General features: G+C 32.4%; 1 protein-coding gene across 1 annotated transcript in view; it reads right to left on the bottom strand.

Annotated features, from left to right (window-relative positions):
• Positions 1-800: 800 nt before the first annotated feature.
• The window catches only part of LOC145660912 (uncharacterized), a 68228-nt gene continuing 42769 nt past the window's right edge, over positions 801-26259 (bottom strand). Inside the window, exon 5 of the mRNA XM_081726346.1 lies at positions 801-4280. Within this exon, the coding sequence (XP_081582472.1) occupies positions 4088-4280 (193 nt within the window). The 3' untranslated portion in view covers positions 801-4087. The remainder of the gene's footprint in view (positions 4281-26259) is intronic.

The following is a 26259-nucleotide window of genomic DNA, read 5'->3' on the forward strand; positions in this document are numbered from 1 at the left end:
AACGTGTATAGGCGTGGTACGTTAAACTAAAAGATTTCACTTTATTTTTCTTACGTTCTTCCACAGAGGTTTACGTCCCTTTTTTGTCTGCCATACTTTAAAAAATTCTCATGAGAGTCACGGTCTTTTATGAAAATAAATTAAAATCTTTGAAACTAAAAACGATCTTTCTACTTCAATTCTTACTATTTATTGTTGTATGTCCGTGAATTATCGAGCGGCAGGGTTTTCCCTAGGGGCTTCCCATCAAATTACGTAAATGTTACAACAAGGTATCGTGAGTGACCTGCACATCAGATACTTGTGTTATTTTTCGATCATGAGACTCCAGGCTTAAAATTAGCGTGAGTTAAGTTCAACTCATATGACAATTAATATATTAAATGTGAAAGCTGAAATTTCTTATTTGATTATATACATATTTGATAGTGAACAACATGCAAATTCTGTTGTTCACTATCTTCAATCTGTGAGTACTAGTGTCAGAAAATACGTTAATTACCTAACAAAAATTTGAAATGTTTCTTTACTCACGTACTCAACAATCATGTTAAAGTTTGCTTGAAATTATATGAAAATACTAAATATGATTAAAATACTAAATTTTAGGTTGAAAACACTTCTCAGCTAATCTTCATATATGCACCGCTGCAGTAAAGACATTCAAGTAACCTATGCTTGATCATTATGTAGTTGCTAAGTCAATCTTATCTGTCTACATGTGGGCATGCTTTTTGCTATCTACTCAAATATTGTTTACTTAGTTTATGAGAAACAATGTAGAATAAAACCATACTCACAATTTCGTACAACAATATATTTTATTGTACAAAAAATGTACTCAACAATGAGCGCAGTATACATATATATATAATTTAGTACAAAGACGAAAATATTCTGATTCAGAGACAATGATGGAAAATGGAAGGCAATATGATCCATTTTATACAATGTACACAGAACTATTTACATAAGATTTAATGGAAAGGTTTTGATAAAACAAACAAAAATATGACAAAATGACATTTAATACTGAAAATAATTATATAACTTTCTCAGACATTTCCAAAAATGCAATATAGGTTAAGAAGGATTCTATTTTTATTGCAATTTAGTCACTCAATGATCTAATCTATATTATACTGAAAAACCAAAGAGAGATATCTTCTTGTATACTGTATTTCAAAATTATTTATTCTTGAAATATGCACTCTATTATCAACCAAAGAGTAACTTCTTTTCTTATTTTATAAAGTTCAAAAAATCTATTTACAATAACGTCTGACTATGCACGATGCAGGATTGCCAAGTTTATAGCATTATTATGTATGGGATATAAAGAGAGATCAACATTGATGTAAGAGTACTACGTTGTCTTTCAAAGATGTATGACTTCTGGTGTAAATCAATAAAGTGAGAATGAACTGACCAACTTGAATACAATTTTCCACAAATTAACAATACGAAACGCAATACTATAGTTGGTCAACTTATTCAGATCATATAAACAACTTCTATCAAGAAGGTTTATATATTTTTTTTTCTTGAAATGAATAGAGTGAAATAAATTTGATCATAGCAGAAATATATCAGGAGAAGGTAACCGAAGTAACTCAAATATATATTTTATAATTTTCCACGAGTTTGAATGAAGATATTTTTGGTTGTCAAATTTGTTTATTTAGAAGAAAAGAAAAAATCAATATGATTACGTAAAGTTCTCTAAATAGTTAAGCAATCGTAACCACTAAATACATGAAACTCTCCTGGTATTAATACGTAAGTCTCGTGGCATATTCAAGAAGAATAATTCAAAAGACCTTAGTTTCACACGCAAGATCAAGTAGTGTCTTATGAGTGATTCAGTGATATCTAATTTTATTATACTTATAAAACATTACATAATAGTAAATCCAGTATACTTAACAGAACTACGTACATATATTAGGAAGACTGTTCAATATGTACACTCATTACAACAAGATTGAAATTATCATTTTTTTTGACTAGTAAACATTTTGTAAATGTCTTACATACAATGGTAGACAATTTTGTTTTTTGTTTCCTTATGTAATTTTTGTAATGCTTATATAACACTACAACGTTAGATAAGAAATCTTAATCTCTAATTCGTTTCGTACACACACATTGTAGATAAGACAGAACGTAGACAATTGGCAACCCTGATTTTAAGCTTGTATGATTTAAAATAAAATGATAATGATAATGATGATGATGGCAATGGCACTCAATAAACTGTCTCAACATGCTACAGTGAATGGGACATCACAATTCGCACTACAATAAATATAAGCAAAATATAAAACACTTTTTTGAAACGACTCCACCTTTCTTCCTTTCATAGTTCAGTTAGCCTCTCTCAAAACTAGAGTAAAATTTGTGCATTAGGAATTGAATCTCATACGTTATTTTGTGGATTGAATTTTTTGTTCACTACATAAAACTAAATAAGTGTAGAGAGCCTTCCTTGCTGGAGCAAGTGAGGTTAGTGTCAAGATTAATCTGAATGGAAGGAAATACATTATTATTTGTAAGTGAGAGATGAATTGTACTCAGATCACGTATTTCCATCCATTGTAAATATAATCCATGCTATTTAAGTAAGCTAAAACTAGAACGTTAGCTTTATGGTACACATATATAGTATTTTTATAAATTGTGGAATTTAACCCATTGGTTTAATTCTTTTCATTGAGCTTCTTACTAACTCATAGACTCTCTAGAAGTGTTGGTTATAACAGGCTCTCTATTATGACAACTATGTAGTTGATATGTTACTATGTATATTACCGAAAAGTAGATAAAATTTGTGCTACATAAAATAGTACAACAACAAAAATTGCTATGCTACTTTTTTCTTTAAATTAAAATAAAAATAGTGAGCCCATTTTGGTTTGACAGAAATCACAATAAAACAATAAAAAATTGCATTGTTCAGTGCACAAACTCCTTCCTCTCCCGTTGCAAAAGAAAGAACAGCTATAACAAGATGATTAATAACAATGATGTGGAGAAACATACATGTAACAATTAAAACAAAACAAAATAAACAGAAGAGTGATACGATTAATGAGTGCATTGTACCAGGTCAAAGTAGTGCAATGCATATTATTTTTTTATGTTCTTGTGCTCTAAGGAGAATCTTTGAGGCAAACATATTATATTTATTACCTACTGAACATTATAACTTAATTAAGGAATGTAATAGTTTCTACGACTTTTGTTGGTGTTCGAAGTTACTTATATTACCTATGTCAGATGGTTGGTTCCTTGTAATCAATATACGTATGTAATCTATAAAAAGGGGAGCTATCACAGCTAACTAGTCTGATCTCTTTCTTAAAAGAACCTATTGATATTTATAATTATTAGTATTGTTGATTTTTTCAGAAAAGGAATGTTTTCTGTTTTAAAAATTTTTAATGAAAATAATTTAAATGAAAAAACAGCTAAATCTCTGTTGTATGACTATAGAGATACATAAAGCCCAATGGATAAACGTGACGGTAACTAACATTGAGTATCAATAATAGTTTATTCTTCATTTTTTAAAAATAAAAGCTGAATGTCGTTGCTTTCTTAAAAAATCTACTAGATGTTAGTTATTTTATTAAAACTAACCTTCGCTCTTCAACAATGACGCCAGCGCCAGCTGTTAGCAAAGGAATGAAACTACTTTATGAGATCTTAAATACCTTGGAAAAAACAAAATAAAAGTAGCATTCCTTGCTATGATGTACCTCAGTTCCATTTGTCACTCACATTTCTTCCGTAGTTTAATATTCATGAAATTGTGTTCATTTCTTAAGTGACTGCATAATCTTTCTGCTGATCTGCTAAATACCTAAAATCTGGGTGCTTTATTTTTTCTTTGTTTGTTTAACAAATATTGTACACGATGGAAAACAATGTTTGGATAATACCAAAGAAAAATTATATATATATCTGAAGCATCCCAGTGAGTATTTATTTCACGTTGTTAACGAAGAAAATATTTTAAATATTTTACAAAAAACAATATTTTTTATGGCAAGACAACACCACTTCACCATTTCATTTGTTGATTTCAATATGGTAAATTGTCCCTCAAGTATGCCTGTTTCCTGTACTCATATTTAATGCATTTTCCCCACCATGATCGCTTCACGCAGATCTTCTCTGGCTTGAGAACGAAGCATTTTGTTTGCACGATGTTAAAGAACAGTTTTCCCACTAAATTGGCTGCTGCAGTTCCCGTCATTTTCAAACACGTTCTGAACCTGAGAAGAAACAAGAAAGAAAGAACAACATGAGAACATGTTTTTTGACATGTGAATTGCTTTTTTTTTTAAAAAAAAAAGTTAAATAACATTTTAATTAAAGTCATGATAAAGACGCCAAGGATAATAAGCAAATAAAAACAAATACATTTTTAAAAAAATATAATTAGTTTTTTTTAAAAGTCCTTGAAAGCAAAATGAAACCAACAATCAATGTGGGTGTGTATTGTTGCAAATAGTTATATATATATATATATATATATATATATATATATATATATATATATATATATATATATATATGTGTGTGTGTGTGTGTGTGTGTGTGTGAGTAGTTTATAAAATCAATAACTGGCCTGCAACTTAATCTAATTTGAATTTCAATTCATTTTGTCCGAAATTGAGTATAATTGATTCATTTACATTAGTAACATAATTTATATAACACTAATATAGTAGTAAGAAATACGAAACAAATTTGAAGATGTTTAATACATCGTCGCCGAACAAAAATGACGAATACTTTATAGACAGTAATATTACTTAGCAATCTTGGCCTATAATTAAAAACTTATTGTTTGTATACGTTATGAACTAAGATTACTGGATAATAAAGAAATTTTGTTTCTATTATTATAGTTATTATTTTGAGGTATAATAGTAGAATCATTTTGTAAATTACTTATTGTGGCTTCGGAAAATTCAAGATTGCTAAGTTTTATTAGCAATCTAGAATCATTTGTAAAGTAAGTCACCAGAAAATATGTATCATGAAAACGAGATTAACATCGAGTACCGAAATCAATGTTATGTCAATGAGAATAACTATTAATGATGTGGAAAAGTGACATTATTAGATAAAGAGTGAAACATAGTTAATAGTCCTTTGAACGTGCAATATTCTGGTCAATGCTTTGTAGATAGTAAAACAATTACTTTTTTAAAAAAATAAACATTATCATCGCTAATGGTATACTGATAATAATCCATCACATTGCAATCTACGTGATTTCCTTGATCTACAATTGAAGTTTCAATTGGCTTTTTTCTCTTCTTAAACAGTAAAAAATATATGAAGCCATGTGACTGACATACTTTCTGTGGAGTTTAATAGATACAAATGCCTTTGTTCATAATAGTACTCTGTGGTATGATATCAAGAAAGATTATAATCAGTACTACAGATGGTAGATAATAAATTTTTGGATTAACACATATTCTATTACTTCCCAATATTACCTACTATATTTATGAATAGAAAAGTTTGGGAAGAAGGAAGGAATAGCAACAGGCAACGAGAGAAAAGAAAGAATTCTATTCTATTTTCTAGGATTTACCCTACAGTGGAAACCACTCACATTGGACTACACCATATAATAGAAGATGCAATAGTCAGGGATATTACTATTCTTTCTTATACGTATGGTTCTCTATTTGTTGTTTCTTCGTCCATTCTTTTTGATTTCATTTATAAAATTCTTATAAGTAATTCAAATATAAGTGCACCATAAAATAAATTCCGTAAGGTATAGATTTTTCTTTTTTAGGTAAAGACTGCCATCGTTGATTCAGCCTTATAGTTATACGCGAAGACACTGTCGCAAATCCCGGGGGGTGAGGGAGACATTTCCCCCAATAAACCGATTTGAAATGTGTTTTTTGGGAGAAATGTGATGATTTGTGTCCTACTTCCACAAAGAAAAGTGAGGTGAAATTGATGTCCCTTGGTTTGTTTCATTTTTTTTAAAAAAAAGAATCGTATTCTCTGTAGTCTTATCCCCCCCTCCTTGCAATGTTGAAGACAGAATTGCGCCGCCGCTCGAAGAAAAAGAAAATTCCAGACCTTTCTACTTGAAGATGTCATTGTAACTAAAGTAGAAACAAAGCTGTTCCTTACTAAAAAATCAAGTTATGTTACGGGAGAAACACTCAATTAACCACAATCGTACTTTTTAAGTAAAATTAATATTATGGATTGATTCCATAACTACACTAACATTGCGTTCTACATGCGTATTCTAATTCATCAAACAAAACACATTCAACCGAATGAAATATATATATATATACTTTTATTTACTTACAAGTTCAATGAATGGCTAACAGATGTCGCCAAGGTATAACCTTGCATGGAAAATTACACAATTATAACCTTTCTTTCTCTGAAGTGTGATGAATAATGAATGAATGTCTCTTCAAGACAGTAATTAATGTTAATTATTTCTAAACTTTCATTCTTTCATTCGTCCTTTTTTGCCCTCTGTTTTCCAGATTGGATTGCACTATACAGTTATTTTACTCGTTCCTATATTCTTTTCTACTACAACATTAGTGCATTATCTTCTTACCATGTACTTAAATTTCCAAAATCTATCTTCATTCCTGATACTTTTAGCGCTTACTTTGAGTTTAATCGTTTCAGTCTCTGTAGACAAAACATTTAAGAAAACTGCTGCGCCGTGCATTTAATTGCTCACTGACTGCAGCTGTTAACTAACTTCTCACAGCTAATTTCTTTGGCTCAGACAACATTGGCTAAGTAATTGATACGTATCTCCCAAGACTATACACGGAGACAGAATCTAATAGCCTTGAACTTTCAAGTTTATCGTATCACACTTCGCACACTGAAAATGATTTCTTTCTTTCTTTTTTTTCACCAGAAGAACATTAAAAATAAACGGATTGTTTCCTTCATTTGTTTTCTGTTGTCAAGAGAAACTAGAAGCTGTGAACTGAGGAAGTATTTGAAATGAACCGTGGTCAACACAGGTACTTTCAACCTAAGATTTTCTTCCGTGAAAAGCTTTCAAGTGAACTTACTAATTTGGATAAAGTTTTCGGTAAACAGACAGAGACTTCATTTCGGGGAGACAAGGGGCAGCTGCCCTCCTAAATTTGAGAAGCAGAACTGTTTAAATAAATTGTATATTAATATACTAATAAAAGAAAAGTGAAATTCTTATATCAGTGGACGACCTTATATCCACGTCTCATATAGCCTCGTTATTGAAAGGAGCATTAAACTAAAATCAAATCAAATCAAAATTAAAATCTCAAATAACGCTAATGTAACCACGTAAAAAAATAGCTTACCTTCGACTTTTGAATCAATTATTGGCGAAAGGTATTTTTTTATATGTTAATTGATTTTTAATATTTGCCCTATAAGAGTAAGACAAAAATAATAATAATAATAATAAAATTGTACCCTTCTTATTCCCTCATAACCACTAACTCAAAAATTTATGTTGATTCGTTATCTTTACAGGTCGTCTAATTTTCTTTCACTTCATGAATAACTTCCCTCCCATCAATGTTCCTACCATCATTACTGAAAAATTAAGTTTTGAATGCCAAGGTTAACTGCATTCTTGCATTTGTTCTTCTAACAAGTTTCAGTCGCATATGTTGTAACACCAAAAAGAGAGAGAGAGAGAGAGAGAGAGAGAGAGAGGTAGGAGGAAGATGTTTATAAGATTTCTTTGAATGAAATGTCTAATCAGTTCTCGAAAAGAAGTCTATAAGCTACTATATAGCCTAGAAGTATAGTTTTTGAGAATGAATTAGATATTTCTTGGAAAGAAGTCTTATAAATATTTCATTATAAAATATCAACAGATATATCTGATATATTAAAACTTTATGCAATGTTACATGCTGAACATCATTCTTGAAATTGAGGAATCTGCCAAAATCTCATTCATCAAATTCTATTTGTCCATTTAACTTCCACGTAAGAAATTACTGAACAGTTATAGATACGTTAATATATATTGCCCTTCTTTCAGCTTACAGTACAACGGGCAAAATAACTTTCACATATAGAACTAATAAAACAAAATTGTTTTGGTTATTCCTGTAAATCGTATTCTTAGTTTAAAAAAAAAAAACTACAAGAGTTTATGGCAATTATGATCAGTATCATATGATACAAATGCATTTGAGTGTTCTTTCTATTAAATTGTGACATTAACGTATTTCCTATCAAATTAAGTAATGAAATCTTTTTAAGTGAAAGTTCACGCATTATTTGCATATTCATCACCACTACATAAAAGCTTCTGTTTCAACCTCGCAACTAGACTGAAAAACAATTCTGTTATTAAGAAACTATTTTTTTTTTTTTTGTTTACTCTTCTTGTATCTACTTTGGTGGCGCTATATTGTAAAAAGTTATGTAGTTCAAGATTGTCATTTTTAATAATAATCAATATGGTATTATCACTAGAAAGGAAAATGAGTACTTTAAAAAAAAAAAAAAAAAAAAAAAAAAGAGTTCTTGAATAGAATCTAGGCCATGTTGACTAACTGCAGACTAGTGCTTTGTGTCCATTTTTTAAAATCTTTTCCATATTGTCACAGGTGTCTTGTACTAATTAACAACCAACTCTCATGTCATTGAATTGGCACTTGATACAAAGAAAAACTTCCAAACACACAAGTGATTATAAGATCTCACCCAACAACAGAATTACTCTGCCTCATTATATTAACACCGAAACTTTGTCAAAGAAATAGGTTAACTTAAAATTAAGTTGAACACTTTATTTTTTCCCTTCTTTTTCAGCATAAATAAACCTTTGATGCGACAGCACAGTATATAATTACAGTAAAGGCAAATTGAGTTACTCAACTTGGTCTGCTTTCTGTTAAGTCTCAAAGCATTAAGCTATCGGAAACACCGACTTGATGAAGGTCTAAGTGGAGTTCCGGCGACATTTTGTCGATTCTCTTTTGTTAGACAGAACAAAAGACTAACGGGATGAAGATATCGTCGCACATCAAATGGTTTCGATCTCCTGTTCCTACCTCCCCCCTTGTCAAAAAAAAAAAGAAGAAAGAAATAGGGCTGATTTACCATAGCTAGTCAGTCACTTCTTTCTCTTCCTTTTTTTGTCAGTCATGGAACCAGAGGGAGAAGCTGGACTTACGGATTAATCATTATGAATTCCTCCCCACTCTCTGTTGTCGTTTCGTCTCTCACCCTAGTCAAAGAGTTTTCCCAACCAATAATCATGTGATAGATCAAAGGCAACATAATTTGACTACTTAATTTTTTATTTAAGCATTTGTCATAGTTGCTTAGGCTAAGTTGATCTTATGACTCGATCCCTTAATAAAGTAACTAAATTCATTTTAAATGTCAATGCATAGCTAAATCTCAATAGATTCAATTGAAATAAAAATGTATATGGACAATTCTAAAGTTTATGCATTTTTAAATGATCATTACTTAATACTTGCGTATCTGTAAAGTATGCACTGACCCTTTAACATATTATGTGTTACATGATGAGAGAGATATGTAGCTGTTACAAGTTATATATGATGCCGTAACATCTTGTCCTTCTGACAAAAGACAGATTTCCTGTAATGGTTGTCTACATTTCTCATTTCCTATTACTATATACAAAATTTTCTCCCCTTGTTCAACTGTCTCTCAGAAAGACGAAAAAGTTCAGATTCTTGACATTTATGAAGTGTTTACTTCTTAGTGTTGCTATCCATATTCCTTGTAACCAAATTTGCAAATTTGACATCTATCATCTAAAGTGTTCATATACGTACTCCATTTGTTTCGTAGCATAAAGTATAATTATATTTTTTCTTAGTGTCCATATTTGATATTCTCATAATACTGTATTAAGTGTTAAGACCTCAATACTTTGATCTCTAAAACGACATTTAAATGTGTCAACATAATATTGAGAACATAGGAATTCATGTCTATGTCTGAAAAGAGAACATAGGAATTCATGTCTTCAAGTTAAACTTGAGGAGGTTACACGATCCCGATTATATTAAAATATTAATCCATTACTTTGATTATACCAGGGGGAGCTGTATTTTATAAAATAAGCAAATAAATAATAAGATTAAAATGAATTGTTATTTTCAATTGACTGCCTTTATTCTCGAGTCAAAAGTTGAGTTGATTTTCAGTTTAACGTCCCTTTCAGCAGCGAGGTTATATGAGACGGGACCTACTGTCTAACGTGGAGTCCGAACCACATGAACTCTCGCCCGGAATAGAACCCGGGTCTCTCACTTCTCGAGTCAAAAAATGACAGTTGAATTGTGATATTGAACTTGTCCGACATCAATCCAATTAAAACTCTATAGGCAATTCTAACACAAAATATTCAGCTGGCTAGAATGGATTATACACTCAATTCAAATTTATTATTTATTATACAATACTTATAATTTCAACGAGCTAATTTAATGATCTTTGTGACAACTATTATAACAAAGGGGTTTTACTCAGCAGTACAAAGTTGATTTTTAGGAGGATGAATATCCTAAGACATGAGAATATTACTCGTATATATATTATGTATAGTATATTTCTTTGTATCAATAGTTGACTGTCCTTCTGAAAGTCTCTTTTGTTGTAAAAAATATGAAGCAAGACAGCAAAATACAGTATAATAGGGACAACAACCTTCAACGAAAACGAATCCAATAACTCTTTCCTTGGTAGATAGGTATATATGTCACATGCAACTGTTCTATATTGTTTTAAATGACGCTACAAGGAATTTCCAAACAAAATTTGGGCCGCAACGATAATTAGTGGGAACGAGTGCAATGAATAAAGGTCAGAAACCCATTTAGTCCATCCGAGTCTAGTCACTGGCTCCTTTCATTGTTCCTCCCCTCTCCTTTCCGTCTTTCTCCCGCTTCATACTAAATCTACTTCTCTTCCAATTTAAACAATTCCCCTCCCTTCCTCCCAGACCCCTTGCAAGCGTCGACATACCAGTCGAAGACCCCGACCACCGACGAATTGGCAGAAATCCCTCATCAGATGAACCTTTTCTGCGCTCCGTTAAACTCGATGCTCACTTGTTCGGTCCATGGCGACCTTCTGAAAAGAGGAATCTTTTCAACTATATTATTCTTCCATCATAGCTTAGAGTCAGCGGTTCCCTGGCCTCTGTGGAAAAGAAACTGACAACTTCACAATCTATCTATTATTGCCTCTACCTCGCATCTTTCTCTTGTTAACACCAAAAATGTGTTATATATTATTCCGAATCAAAGGAAAAAAAAAGAGATCCTTTCTTTTATCTGAAACAGCAGGGAGATTTCCGTCTCCAACAGACGTCGTTGATGGTAACATATCCTACAACACCGCTATACCTAAACGTGTTTTCTACTTTTTATTGATTACTTTCAAGATAATTTCAATGTTTTCAAAGATGAATTTAAGAACTTTATAAATATACATTGCTGTTTCTGATTTGCGTAACCTAAAGCGTAATCATTGAATGCAATAAACATTTCATAAACACAATTACACAACGCTTTATAAAGAAGAATTCTATTCGCAATTGACAAAATAGGTCCAAAATCATTAAGCTTAACCAAATATGAAATAATATCATTTCTTTGGTGACGTTAACTCTAAAAGAAGCATTAAGAAAATAATTTTTTATACTTAATTTTCCATTATTATGAACGTTATTATTGTAATTAACTTTCAGTTACTTGTTAAGGATATCCTCAAAATTTGTTATCTTTAAAATATTTCCTTTTTCTATAATCAATCCTTCTTTTGGATGCCATTGCTTCTCGTCTTCATTTCTTCAACTCTTTTCTTGCTTATTTCTTTCAAAGCCTTTTCCGAAACTCGCTCTCGTGCTCATGAACATCATTGGACTTGCTCAATGCGATTTGCTACCCTCAATGCGAATTGCACTGCTCATTAATCATATTTTGGTTCGAGCTCGCTCGGATTTGAATTGTAGCTCGCTATCAAATTTGTAGATTGTACATTAGTACATTCACACCTTTTCGTGCTTCATTATTGAACTTAGCCGTATTTACCCCGAGAAACTGGCTCCCAAGTTTGGACATCTTGAATCAGAAGTACAGAAATTCAATTTAAATTCACACAGAAGACGAATTTTGTAATTTAAGAAAATAATCATATATATGTATTATATTACTCATCAACTCACTGTAATTCTAGTTTTAGATGAAAGCTGTAATGAAGAGAAAAATATTTTTTTCATATGTTTTCCTGTTAACTGTAATTTTAAAAATCAATTTTTTAAAGTAGGTCATATCAGTTTTTCCTGAAGCAAAATAAAACTAGTTCCTTTTTTCTCTCTCTTGTCATCGGATAGGAAGAGAGAGACTTATGTTTAACGAACCAGTTCATTTGGAAACCATCTTAGTGTGCTTCCCGCCATTATCTTCAGTTCATCCTCCTCTACCAGACAGACAGATATCTTGAGGATCATTTACATGCATTCTCCTCCTCCCCCTCTATTCACCCTCTTTCATTTTTGATTGATTTCTTTTTATAAAGTTGATTTTCCTTCCTGTGCCATATCATGTAGTAAAGAGATCTTATTTACAACAAAGCAGATTACATTTTTGTCTTATTCAGTTCGTCTGTCCTGGAATTCTGCTGTGTGTTCTATTTACTTGTAAAAATATACGAAAGATCCTACGATTATTCCTATAGGTGAAGAAGGGTGGGTCATCCTTACCTCAACTGACAGTACAAAAGAAATATAAAAGATTAAATGTCGCTATAGAAGAGATCCCGGACAAAAAAGTGCTGATTCTTGCAGTTTTCTCTTTTTCTTTCTGGTGTCTTTTTCCTGTCTTCACCTAACTTTATCAACGCTGCTTCCAGTTGAGGAAGCAAATGCTAAGAATGTAGAAAGACTGAGAAAAAAAACTCACGGAACACGATGTAGTTAGTAGATGTAGCAGTAGGAATCATTGAGTGAATAGTAGAGAAGGGAACAGGGTTCAGAAGTCATTCTGTCTCTCTTCCCACAATACACCCCCTCCCCCTTTGTCCCCATGTGCCCAAGTATCCCCGCGACACAATTATCTGATTGAGAAGTATCTTTACACTTGAGTGAATCTATTCTCCGCCCAACTACCTATAATCTGGATACATGGCAGAGGAGGGGGAGGGAAGGGTCCTTCTGACATCGGGTTGGTGAACACAAAATATGATGAATAGAAGTCTGATTGTCTGTTATGTGGCTCTTATATACTTTTATATATATATTCTGAGTTGTAGTTGACGATTTCTTTCACCCTCCCAAAAATATATTTTCTCACTCATTTCTGCCCGTTCAAACTGTCTTTAAATGTTAAGGTACTTTATTAAGTATCATATTTTCAGTTCACCCTCACTGCTCGTCTTCCAACTGAAAATGTCTTATCTTGTGGCTCAATAAGTTAATGAATCACATATCAACATCAGATTGTGTAATGTATTGATTCTATGATGGAAAGTCAAACGAGTAAATACGATTACAGTAAGCTTAAATTTGCATTTAAATTCACAAGCGTATCTTGACAAGAATTCAAACACATTGTACTTGTGAAATCAGGTTTCTATTTTAAAACCAGTGAAATATAAGCTGAATCCGAAACTTTTCTACTTCAACATATGATTTTAATAATAGTGGCTCAACTAAAGTGCTCAACTTTGGGATGGATTTAGGAGTTAGATTTCTGGGCTTTCGGCATCAAAGGCCATTTAGCCTGCCACGTATGACGGATGACGTAACTTGGCGAGCACACTATCCGGGGAAAGGGAAGGAAGAAAGGATCGAGGAAGGAAGGAAGCGGCCTGGGACCTATAAGTTAGGTACCACCTCGGCATTTGCCTGGTGTGAATGAGGAAAACCCAGGAAAAACTTATTCAGAATGGCTGGTCTGAAAAAATTTTTTACACTTTTTAAACCAAGTGTTACCACCGGGAATCGAACCCGAGACGCTCACACCGAATGCGAGAGCGTTAGATACTACTGCACGCGGGGCCACACGCTCAACTTTGGAGAGGTCACTGGTTCGATCCCAAAGAATATGAGTTTGTGGTGGACAACATGGTGTTCGGAGTTTTCTTGTTTCCTCTCACATTTTTATTCCACTAATTCTTTCCTGGTCTTCCACTGCTATTACTTATCTCCCTCCTGTAACCGTGGGACGTATAATAATAATAATAATAATAATAATAATAATAATAATAATAATAATAATAATAATAATAATAATAATAATAATAATAATAATAATAATAATAATAGCGAAACGTAGTTAAAGCTCAAAACTGTAGCCAGAAAAATAATTCGCTGGGAAGGGGATTGTCCCAAAAAGATAAGAATCTTTACTAAAGAAAGCTTTAATAAAACTGTGAAGTGGCGATAGGTCAGCTCATAATAATTTATGTTGTATCTAAATATGTGGCTTAATTCACTGCGAAGGAATGGAAAGCTGGTAGAAACAAAAGCAATGATTTAAACTACCATTTATTCTTTTCTTTTTTTTTTAAGTATATTATTGCTTTTCCTACGTATTGAATGATTTGTTTAAAATCGATATTCATCAGCAGCCATCGAAAAAGAAGAAGAAAAGCGAAAGGAAGAACGAAAGATATAATGTGGTAACAGATTGACGTATTCTTATGTTGAAAAATTGAAAGAGGTAAGGTAATATTATTAGTGAGACCGCCCACGAAGAGATCAAATCATTGCTTCTTCGCCGTGAAGACAAAAGAGATGCGGGCTTCTCGATTAACCTGTGAATTCAACAACAGCTTCTGTGAAACAATAAGGTAGGGAAGACGAAGGAAGAAGTATTTGCTCGAAACGGAATAATACATAGTTATATTTTTTATGTTTAACAATTCAGTGGTAGATGACAAAAGAAAACGCCGTTTACTTTACTACAAATTTGGAAGTGACTAGACAATTAAAAAAAAAAAAAAGTGTTGTGAAAGTAAGAGAGAACCAACATTACTTTAGTAACATATCATTATGGTATATTCTGACAGTTATTTATTTTTTTAAAAAAATATATTGTGTTGATTAGACATAGAAATAACAATTTAGAAAACGTGACAAAAGAATATACCTCTATCTTTAAGTATTACTTTCAATACAGTACTGCACATAAACATATCTCTTGAATTTAAAATACTATTTTACAAGAACAACCATTCTCATGTACTCACACGGTGCGAGCGATCCCGGGTTCAATTACCGGTGGGGGCACTCGGTCGAAAAAGTGTAAAAAGCTTGTTCAGGCCAGCCATTCTCGGTTTTCCTCATTGACACCAGACAAATGCCAGGGTGGTACCTTACTTATAGCTCTCAGGCCGCTTCCTTCCTTCCCTTTCTCCGCATAGTGACGTCATCCCTCATACGCAACGGGCTAAATGGCCATAGATGCCGGAAGACCAGAAATCTAAATGCTAAATCCTCTCATGTACTCGCTACATTAATATTATGTCAAGCGAGAGTGAGGTTGAGGTTAGGGTCTAAACGATACGATGTAGACGATCAGTTTGAGGCATTATGCTGATTAGCTTCAGTCAAAACTTTACTTCAATCTTGAATTTGAGTTATACTAAAGATCATGGATTTTTTAAACTATCCTTGATGTTTATGTGTTCATATCCCTGTCGACACTGAAAAGTGTAAGAAAGCTTTATTTAAAATTTTTTATCGTTCTTACTTTTACATCAGAAGGTTCTGAATTCGAATCCGATAGTAGGCTATCTTCACTTATTTTTGTCAGTCTTTTCTTTTAATTTCAGTACTCTAATGTCGCGATGGTAGACATCAAACACACCTTCGTTGATTTCTTTTTGTATGATTGTTAATGATTTGAATGAAAACTAGTTTCATATGTTTTATCCGGAAATTTAAAAAATTACTATTTATTGAAGGAAAAGTTTGGTTACGTAATCTCATGATCATAGATAAATTTCTTCTTAATCTTAGTTGGCGATCACTGATGAAGCGTAAAATTCGAACATTACATTTTATGGATCAAGCTAAATATTTTTAATTTTTCAAGTAAATTACAAAAATGACCTGTATTAATATCTCTTGCATATGTATAAGTAACAGTGTGATAACATTTAATTTTGTTATTGTTATTTATTGAATGCACACACATGTTTATAAAATATTATTTCAAACCGTACACAAATCATTCACATATTTGACTTGTAATGTTTATCATATTTTGAAAAAAAAGAAGAAGAAGAAACATGGTAGTTGATCAGTGTGAGAGCAAGTTTACAACCAATAGAATGTGTTTGTGCCGCAAGAGACACTAAACTACAACAAATAATTCTTATTGTTATACACAGCTACAATTGTACCTGTAATGTCCCAGACAAAAAAATTGATGAACTGCTAAAGAATGACGCACCTCATTCAGTAACAGTAGAATTTACGATCGCTAAAGGAATGCCAGAAGAAAAATGGGCTTGACCGTATCTATTCAATGATCCCCCTAGCACCCTTCGCAAAGGCCGTGAACAACCCTTATAACTTGTCTTAACAGCGGAAGAACTACAAAGAAAAAAACTACCTGGCCAGGTATTCTCTGTTTGTACTGTGGTCTCCACCTACGGCTACAACTTAACCAGCTTCTTCCAGAATCGGTTTACTTTTTCAAACCTCCAATACAAATGTCTAGGACAAGATCTATACGCTGTCCGATCCATTGTTCAGTTGAGAAAGATCGAGAACATAGGAATCCAGGAGTGTTGTCTGCGTATTCTATTCGTAGGGCTGGGAAAGGCACAAACGCGGCACAGCTATAACGGATTTGTTTTCACCAATAATAATAATAAAAATTGCATTCCATTTATATAACAAAGAATATTTATGTCATATCTGATTTTGTTGGTTTCATTGAAACAAGTTTTTATCACATTTATGTATGAAAGAATAATTGTGTACCACAATACGTAATTTTAAAAAAGTGAATTTTTAATTCCACGAAATGCTGTTACTTTTGTTTCTTTGCTAGGAATTTTAAGGGCACCCATGCTATGTGAGACAGTTTAACGATACCTGAAGTAAATACATTTCAACCGGGAATCAAATCTCACGCCAAAGGCGACAGTAGTTACTTCTTATATACCCTACTTGATCTGGTATAAAACTAATTTTTAAATGACAACTGAATAAAATCCCGACAGTTCCCAAGTGAAAAACTAGAAATGTCCTCGATATTGAAGTATTTCACTTAAAATAAAATAAAATTTAAACAATCGAGACTTTACGTTATTGGAACTAAAGCTGTTTCATCTAATATATGAAGAAGGTCCCAAAGGACCGATAGGATTCTTGGTTTTCATGAGTTGTATTTCTCTACAATAAGACCTCCCATCTATTTTCATCGAGGATCGTAGTGAATTACTTCCACGTTCACAGAAAAAAAAAAAAAAAAGAATTCTGTAATTACTTAATATTCCTTTCACCATTCTTTAAAATATAAAACCATAAATTAAAGACATTATAATTTTAAATATATATAATAGGTATAATTATTTCTTCACTATTCAACGATGACAAAGAGGGTAGACCTCCTTTTATTTTTCTAGTCTTTGTTTTATCTGCTGTAATTACTAGGTTTCAACTTCCACTGCTGACAATGAAGATATCCCGTAGTTCTTATAGCGACATGTTAACAATTTAGACTAATATTATGCTATCATCGGCTCACAGGAAGATGAAAATGGTGAACGAAACAATGCATCAAAGTGAGAATAGAACTTGAAGTTAAAATCCGTGAGGCAGCACTTGTGAACAGACTGGAACTACTAATTCTGGATTTTACAAATCATCTTAACGACACCATTGTTGTAAAGTGATAAATCTTAAATAAGCAATTCAGAGGTCCCAAGTAAGACTGTCTTTAAATATTAAGTTGTTCGAAGACACTGTCATAAAGATATAAAGTCATATTATCAGCCAGTGATGATTTGAGATTTTCTCTGGAAGAAAATTTCAATATACGTAGAATGAAAAGTATTGTATACTGATAAGGAAACACTGGTAATCCACATTGTGCACAATCAAAGGTATGGTCTCGAGGAAAAATCTCTCGTTCGGCCCCCTCCTCCGAAATCATCACTGTTCTCAGCTGAAAATAAAATATCAACAACTCTGTTTTACAGTCTACAGACGCTATACTCTCCAAAGTTTAATATTACCTTTTGTTGTATTTTTTTTTTTTTAATCCGATGGCGCGTATTTTCCTATAATTACTCTTAAATCGCTATTCATACTCAATATTCCGCCTACTCTGTCCCCTTTGATGGTCTCAAACACACTTTTTTTTTGGGGGGGGGGGCAAAATGGTATCCTGACGTGTGAGTCATATACCATAGTGTCAACTGCACAAAGGCGACAACTGTACAGCTGGTTTGACCGGTATCACAACAGAAATATATCTGACAAGGATTTAAAACAATCATGATATAAGTCAGTATTAAGAGAAATAACTATTATCGACAGTGATTATTGATCATGCCTAGATTAAATTGAAACTAACGAATTTATAGAGTTGAGCACTGAGGTACAGTAGAAGAGAAAGACGAAAAGAGTCTTGCAGATTACATGTAACAACATGAGATTACGTAATGATCGGCTGAGGGACAAGGACACAAAGAAGTGAAAGCTATTAATATAACTCATTTTTTAAATTAATGTTGTGGGCTAAAAGAAGAATAAGAAATAAAGATTATTACATAATGTCCTTACTGGAAGGGCCTAAAAACTATTTGTTTTAAAGTATTCGTGAGGAAATTGAAATTTTATCCCTTCAAACTAAGGTAAAGAAATCTAAACAACAATTAGTATGTTTCAAAATGTAAAATCCTCGTTATATACCTTCTTCTGAAGGAAATAATATTTCCGTTGGGGATATAACTGTAAAATGTTAGTAAATCTTCAACTAAGGGCGTCCTTTTGAATTTTCCTATCTCATTAAATGTTAAGGAAGTGCCAACAGGCGAGTTTTACGAACCCCTTACAGTGCTGAGGATGTTATGTTTTGAAATTAACTGTACATTACGAAAGTTTTCTTTCCTTAGTTTAAAGAGTTAAATCTTTAGTGTTTACCAGAGTGTAACTTCCCTCACGTGACGTCTGTAAAGCGAAATGCTGGACGTGTCTTAATCGGCTCTATTGGACAATTAAAGACTTATTTTTACCCTTTTTTAACAGCACACTATGCAATAGGTTGTTTACAGTATGTATGATACTGATTTTTCTTTTCTTTAAATACTCTTTTCATATTTGTCTAATTGGTCCATTAAGATCACACATAGAACTATTATTTGCAACCTCTTTTATTTTATTTATTTACTTAAATTTACTTTAACATGTCATTAATTAAGTGTCCTTCCTGTTGGCCTAAAGATTAGTGCGCGCCTTTTCTGTAAGAGGTCTCGGATTCTATTCCCATTGGGCGAAAATTGAATCCACTACAATACTTCGGATTTCGCCTCAAACTAGGCCCTAGTCGCATATAGTCTTGGGGTTGCAAGACACGCTAAACTACAACAACAAGCAATCAAAGTCATTAGCTATATCAGGACTTTTGTTAAATTAAAAAAAATTATTATGCATTATAAACAGGCGTAGCACATATATAAGTTTATTACTATTATTTCCGTTTGTTCTTATTTGTATCTTACCGTAATATTACTTACAGGAACTGTGTTGTTATATTAACTTTACTGGATATACAGTACATTCCAAAGTTTTATAGTACAATGCAGTGTAATCTTAATGTTTCCGCTTTTCCCTTGCAAAATAAAATAACTTCGCATACAAGGCGAGAGAAAAAAATATGGAAAGAAATTAAGAATTTCCCTTACAATATGTACAGATTCTGCGTTCTAATGTTTCTCTTTTTATTACAGTACTATCATTAGGTTGCTCTTGGTTTTTATTTATTTATTTATATTCAAATCTTACGACTTTAATTTCATGAACTTCCATATTGATTAGAGTTCTGAAATTTTGTACAGATTCCTAGAACCGGTGTCAATACAATATTTTCATATAATTTTCAAGGAATAGATAATAGTTTTACTTTAAAATTATTAGGCTTCCAAACTATGCTATGCATAAGTGTCGAAGTCTTATGGAAGGCTTTGCCCGTCTGTCTGTCTGTTTGTCGACAGGTATCAGAGCAAAAACGATAAGAGATATCAAGATGCTGTTTTCTACAATCGATTCAGCGTTCCAACATTAGGTCTTGTCTCCTCCGTTAACACTCTATTCAAACCGGAAGAGGTTCAAATTAACCATTTCTGGTTTCATCATACATCACCATAAAACAAAGTGGTCTTAGATAGAGAGAAGCGGTTTCTGCAAACGATTCCGTGTTTCTAGAGAACATACTATCACAATCCAACATACAAAAGTCTTTCCAAGACAATATCTTGTTGAATTGAGTCGATTGTTTAGTGATGGAAAAATTTTTCACTTCCTGCGTTCCAGTTGTCCACATCTGAAAACTTTCCTAGTGTTCCTCGTATTAATATAATTAAGAAAAAAATATTTAACTCAATTTCGGCTAGAAAGTGACTTGGCATAGTTTACCTCTCATCTCCAGATATATCGAGATGCAAATTTCTGCAATCGATTCTGCTTCCCAAGAGTATGTTCTATCTCTTCCCGTAACCGTTTATTCAGTCCAAAATTGGTTCAAATTATCGATTTGCAGTTCCAGTCTTTATCGCCATAGGACAAAAACAGTAACGCATAGCAAGTAATACTTTTTAATATAAATTCAGTGTCTGAGGAACATGTTATATCTTGGATTTTATTAATCTATTACAACGAGTAGTTATAGATGTACTACTTGAAGTTTGAGTATTGAATTCCTATAGTTTGGAAGTCTACTGAAGTTGCATACTGTGAAACAAAATTCACTATTATTCGTTCTTTATTAACTACATATCCTATTCCGTTATGCAACCAAAAATGTTGTAAAGCCGATGTGCACAGTATAACATCTAGGGGATATTAATGGATTAGATGAGAAAAACAAAAAGTAAAGAAATAATAATAATAATAATAATAATAATAATAATAATAATAATAATAATAATAATAATAATAATAATAATAATAATAATAATAATAATAAATACCAAATTGGCAAAAGGGACTTTTTGAGGAGTGAAATGAAGAAATGGGACTAAGATTACAAATGCATTGGGCATGATTGATTATAATGGATTACTGTATCCACGGTAATTCCTTTATGAACTTCACTTATTAGCACAAGGTGGAAGTATGACGAGAAGTGCCTTATAGAAAGTTGGGAAGGGGGAGCGAAAAATGAATCAATGAAACTAATATATATATATATATAGTGGCGGATCCAGGATATGATCAAGGGAGGGGCTAAACCATAGTTTGCCGTTTTAGCCAGTGTAAAGCAGGATTGAAGCACATTTTATGCAGTGTATACCTGAGCGTCAAGGGGAGGGGGTTATAGCCTCTATAGCCCACCCTTGGATCCGCCACTATATATATAAACGATTTTTTATCCAATGACACTTTTGATCAAAGTCATACCATGAGGAGAGATATTGGAGAGTAAAACCGATGAGACAAGTTTAAAGTAAATATTACTTTTATGCGAATACATGTCTAGAGCAATTAGGTATTAGAGGTCTTGAAAATACGGAATCTCTTCCTTTTTATTATCATTATATTATTGTTTTGCAGGTTCCTTTAATTTAATATTCGTTCGTAGCACAAGAAAAACTACGAACTTACAATTAATATAAGTGAAATAATACCCCCTTTTGCGATCGAATATGAAGCGAAGAATATACAGTAGGTGTTGGTTGTTATTTCACAGTGAATTGTCTCGAATCAGAATGGATCTTTATCTTTTATCTTTTAACTTTTTTTTTTTTTTTTTTTTTTGAAATAGGATGTACGGTTCTTTTCCATTCGCTCAAATTCTGCAGCACAAAGAGCTCCTATTTTTCATACTTTGTAACAATATTGATGTCATTGTGTTGATTTACTTGTCAGCTACAATCTTCTTGACACTTGTAAATGAAAGAAAGAAAAAAGAAAACTATTTAACTTGCATCAAGCAAATTCCTTAGAAGCTGCCAGAAAACTGCCCTCAATTCCTTCTCTTACTCTAAGCTTGACGGCCTCTGCTAGTACATATCACGCCACCTTCCGACAACCAATAGAAATGCGTCCTTGGATGCACACCTCCAAATACCTGCAATTCCCATCGAGTTTCTTACAACACTTCTGCTGGCAGGCTTCGGTAGGTAAAATGCTCAAAGGCATAACAGGTTTGATGAGTTTTGCTCAAGTTTTTTTTATCTCTTTCTTTCTCTTTCTTCCTTCCTATTGTCAGGCCGTAAATAGATCTACGATTTCAGTGTTGCCATAGTACATGATATTTTCAATGTTTATAAAATTTAATTTTTAAAGGCTATGGCATATTATGTAACATGTTATTTATTATTCGCATGGCATTGACTTCCACTTTGACTGCCAAATAACATTTAAACATGGAAAGTCAGTTGATAACCTTGTCTATATGATTCACTCACCCGTCAATAAGTTGTGATAATATCGTTGTTTTAAATTTATCAGCATATCTTTTAATAATGTTATTTCAAAATCAAATAAATAAATAAATAAATTAAAATACATAAATACAAGTATACATATGAATCCCAAACTTTTCAACCTCAAGAGACACCCTCGTTTGAATTTTCGTCAATATTTTTATTTTATTTTAAGTACGTCTACTTACGATTAACCGCGGCACATTGGTTGGAAATCCCTACTCAAGACTTTACGATTGCGATGAAACTTAACACATCAAACATGCTTTGTTCGATAGCAAAGAAACGCTTGGAAGTAGACATTTTACACTGAAACAGCACATTTGGTAAACTATATAAAAGATCTAATAATTTTACTTTTATTTTTTAGATATATGTTAAACCGCGCAACCCTTTCTGAAGTTAATTTAACAGCATATGAAGTCCCTAGTAGTATGGAGATAAAAATGAAATTACAAAACATTCTAGGTCATTTTATGTGGAGTAAATTTCTTAAATTTGTTTTTAGTTTCGAAAATAAACACGGAAATGAAATATTTAATTCATTTACCAACGAAGATTCAGAATATTGTACACTGAAAGAATATTGTACACTGAAACATTAATGAGAATGGAAGGGTAAATACGGAAAGAAGTTCGGTATATATTAAAGATACCAGCCCAAACTTGGGAATTCGTGAACTCGAAAAATCCCGATAACGAAACGGAAACACTAATCACTTATTCCACGCCGGCAATTATTCAACAAAAAGTGCATATTACAAATACATTGAGAATTGACGTAACTCTATATGAAGCGTATAATGATCTGCAACTTACTTACTAAGCTATTGTGCCGCCCAACTTCAGCGAATGGGAAAGAATTGTACATCCTATTTTAAAAGAACATAATATATATCTGGATCATAAGAAAATGTCCATTTTATTATGTAGACGTCCACCATTGGTACTTCACATTCAAGTATTATACTTTTTTTTTTTTGGCCTACCAACACTGACTCAATGTAGAATATATTTTACTTCTCTAACATGAACTTAGGACTGTCATTATTTAAAATTAATAGATGGGGGCTAAAATGGATATACGAATTGGCAACTCGAGCTACCTTCAGCTTCAAGTTCAAAGACTTTCCCATTGAAATTTATTTTAGTTATTCATTCTTAGCGTGGCTAACAGCGCCTTAACGGTTTGAAAAAAAATTCTCTGACTAGTCGCATGGATGCAGAAGTGGGTAGTAATGAAGTTCACAAGTGCAAGGTTTAATCATTATCCATACAAACCACATGGTTACTTGTTAAAGAGACGTGTTAAAAGGAAAAAAAAGTTTATGACGTGTTTGCTACGTAGTGTAACCTTGTTGTGACGTCATAAAACTACTTTCACATCATACGATACATTTGAACCAATAAGAATTCACCAGCACGTTTTAAAGGAAAACAGGTGATATGGTCCGATATAGTCGTTAAAACATCATAGATTTACTTACAAGACTTTCTGCCTGGTAGAATTCCTGTAGGTCGGAAACATGTGCTAATAATTGCATACTTGAATGACTTTTATGATGTCAGCATGTTTTTTTTTCATAGTCTTTGTTTTGATGAATGTGTAAAATAATGTTAGTAGCAAATTTATTAAAAAATACTTGAAGACAAGTTACAGTAAATAGCGTAGCATACTTTTAAGTCCATTGAATTCCTTATATTCTTTTTAAACAATGTTTTTATTATATTAGCACACGTCAAGATGTTGCTTTTAAAAATAGTTTCTTTTTTAAATCATTGTTACATGTAAACATATTTACATATTCAATCATCAAGAAATGGTTATCTAATTTAGATTAAAACGACTATAGAGATACATACTTTAGAACTTCTAGCTGCTTTACTTTTTGTTTTCTGATTATACCATATAGTGAGGGTGGGTGATCTAACTCGGGACCGGGAAGCTTAACTTCCCCAGTTTTTGAGTATCAAAAATGATATTCCTAATTCCTGTTAACGAAGTGTGTAAACGGATTTCAAATTAAAATGATTTTTTTTTAAATGGTAATTTTGGTTTTTAAAAAACTTGGACAGTTGTTTTAAAAAGTTATTGAGTATTTTAATTTTCGAGAGGTTGCCATTTTGAGTAATATCCGGTATTAGATTCTAATTATATTTATCTCTTCCGCTTATCTTCGCGACTCCCATGAAACCCTCTCGCGACCCCCCTAGGTGTCGCGACCTCCAGGTTGTGAAACCCTGATATAGCCTATGGAGTTTTGCTAGATCATATATATGAGTATTTGAACTTCAAATTCAAGTAAAGCAGAGCTATTATTATGTTGTTGAATATAACATTTTTATTTAATACAGGTAGTGAAGTAAAAGTACAGTATAGTAAACTGGTGAAGGACGGAATAATTATTATTTTATGAGTAAATTAATTTATTAAGTCAGCATAAGGACAATTCTAACCTATTTCTTGCGTCCTTGTGCAATACCTAGGTTATGAAAAACGGGACCTACTGTTAACGTGGGCTTGAATCTGGTGCAGTTGGTCGATGCAGATCATCTGCAATATCAACCGCTCATAGTGTAAGGCGTTCCTCACCACATCATGTCGCCTCCACGAGAAGCTGGATTACAAAATCAAGCATAATTCTAGCTTGTATGCAACCCATTGACGACTTTGTTACAGCTTCAAATTATGTAATATTACATTTGTCATTAGTTAAGACTGGATTGCAATGTTATACTATATGTTCGTTGTGGAACCTGTTGAAAAACAGGTGAAATCACGTCCATGGCTTTTACCGCAGTTCTCCAGTCTCCTCCCTTTATCGTGATTCATCTGCATTGATCATTAATAATTACATTTAGAAATCTTCTTTACTAAGCCCTATACAATAAAACCATGTTCTTCCTACTAGCAAACATAATAATACACTACGATAATTGCAGTTATCAATAATATAATTTGAACAGTGCGACCTCGGTTCGTAAGCAACGCGTAAATTGCAATAAAATTAATGACCTTTACGCATATGAAAATATAAATTCATTTCTTGTCTATCTGGCCTGTCTTGCTCAGTGTGACCGTGAAAAATTGCTTTGAGCAAAGACATGTGTGGACAAGGAAAAACAACGGAAAGCAAGTTTATTTTTCCGAACAAATATTTTCAAGTTTCTTTCTCTTTCATATTCAAGTTTTACGTGCTTACAGATACTGCACAAAGTAGGTAAACCATAGATTAAAATAAATATTTTTTTTTTTAATTTTAAGTTTTAATTGAATTTTTTAAATTTTTAAACAATAACACTATTTTCTTTCAAACTTAAGAACTATTGAAGATCGTATCTTATTGGTGTTTTAAATATAGTTAACCATTCAAAAATTTGAAGATAAAAATAATTATTTACTTGCGAGAAATTAATATTTATAATGCGGCGGGTGTATTTTCTTCCGATACGATTACGGAAGTACTTACTAGATGAAAATATAATAACGTTAGAAAATTATACACAAATCCTGATCCTTTTATGAAGAAGAAGAAGAAGAAGAAGAAGAAGAAGAAGAAGCAAAAC

This window comes from Thermobia domestica, chromosome 9 (assembly GCF_964235325.1).
Source record: "Thermobia domestica chromosome 9, izTheDome1.hap1.1, whole genome shotgun sequence".
NCBI lineage: Eukaryota > Metazoa > Arthropoda > Insecta > Zygentoma > Lepismatidae > Thermobia > Thermobia domestica.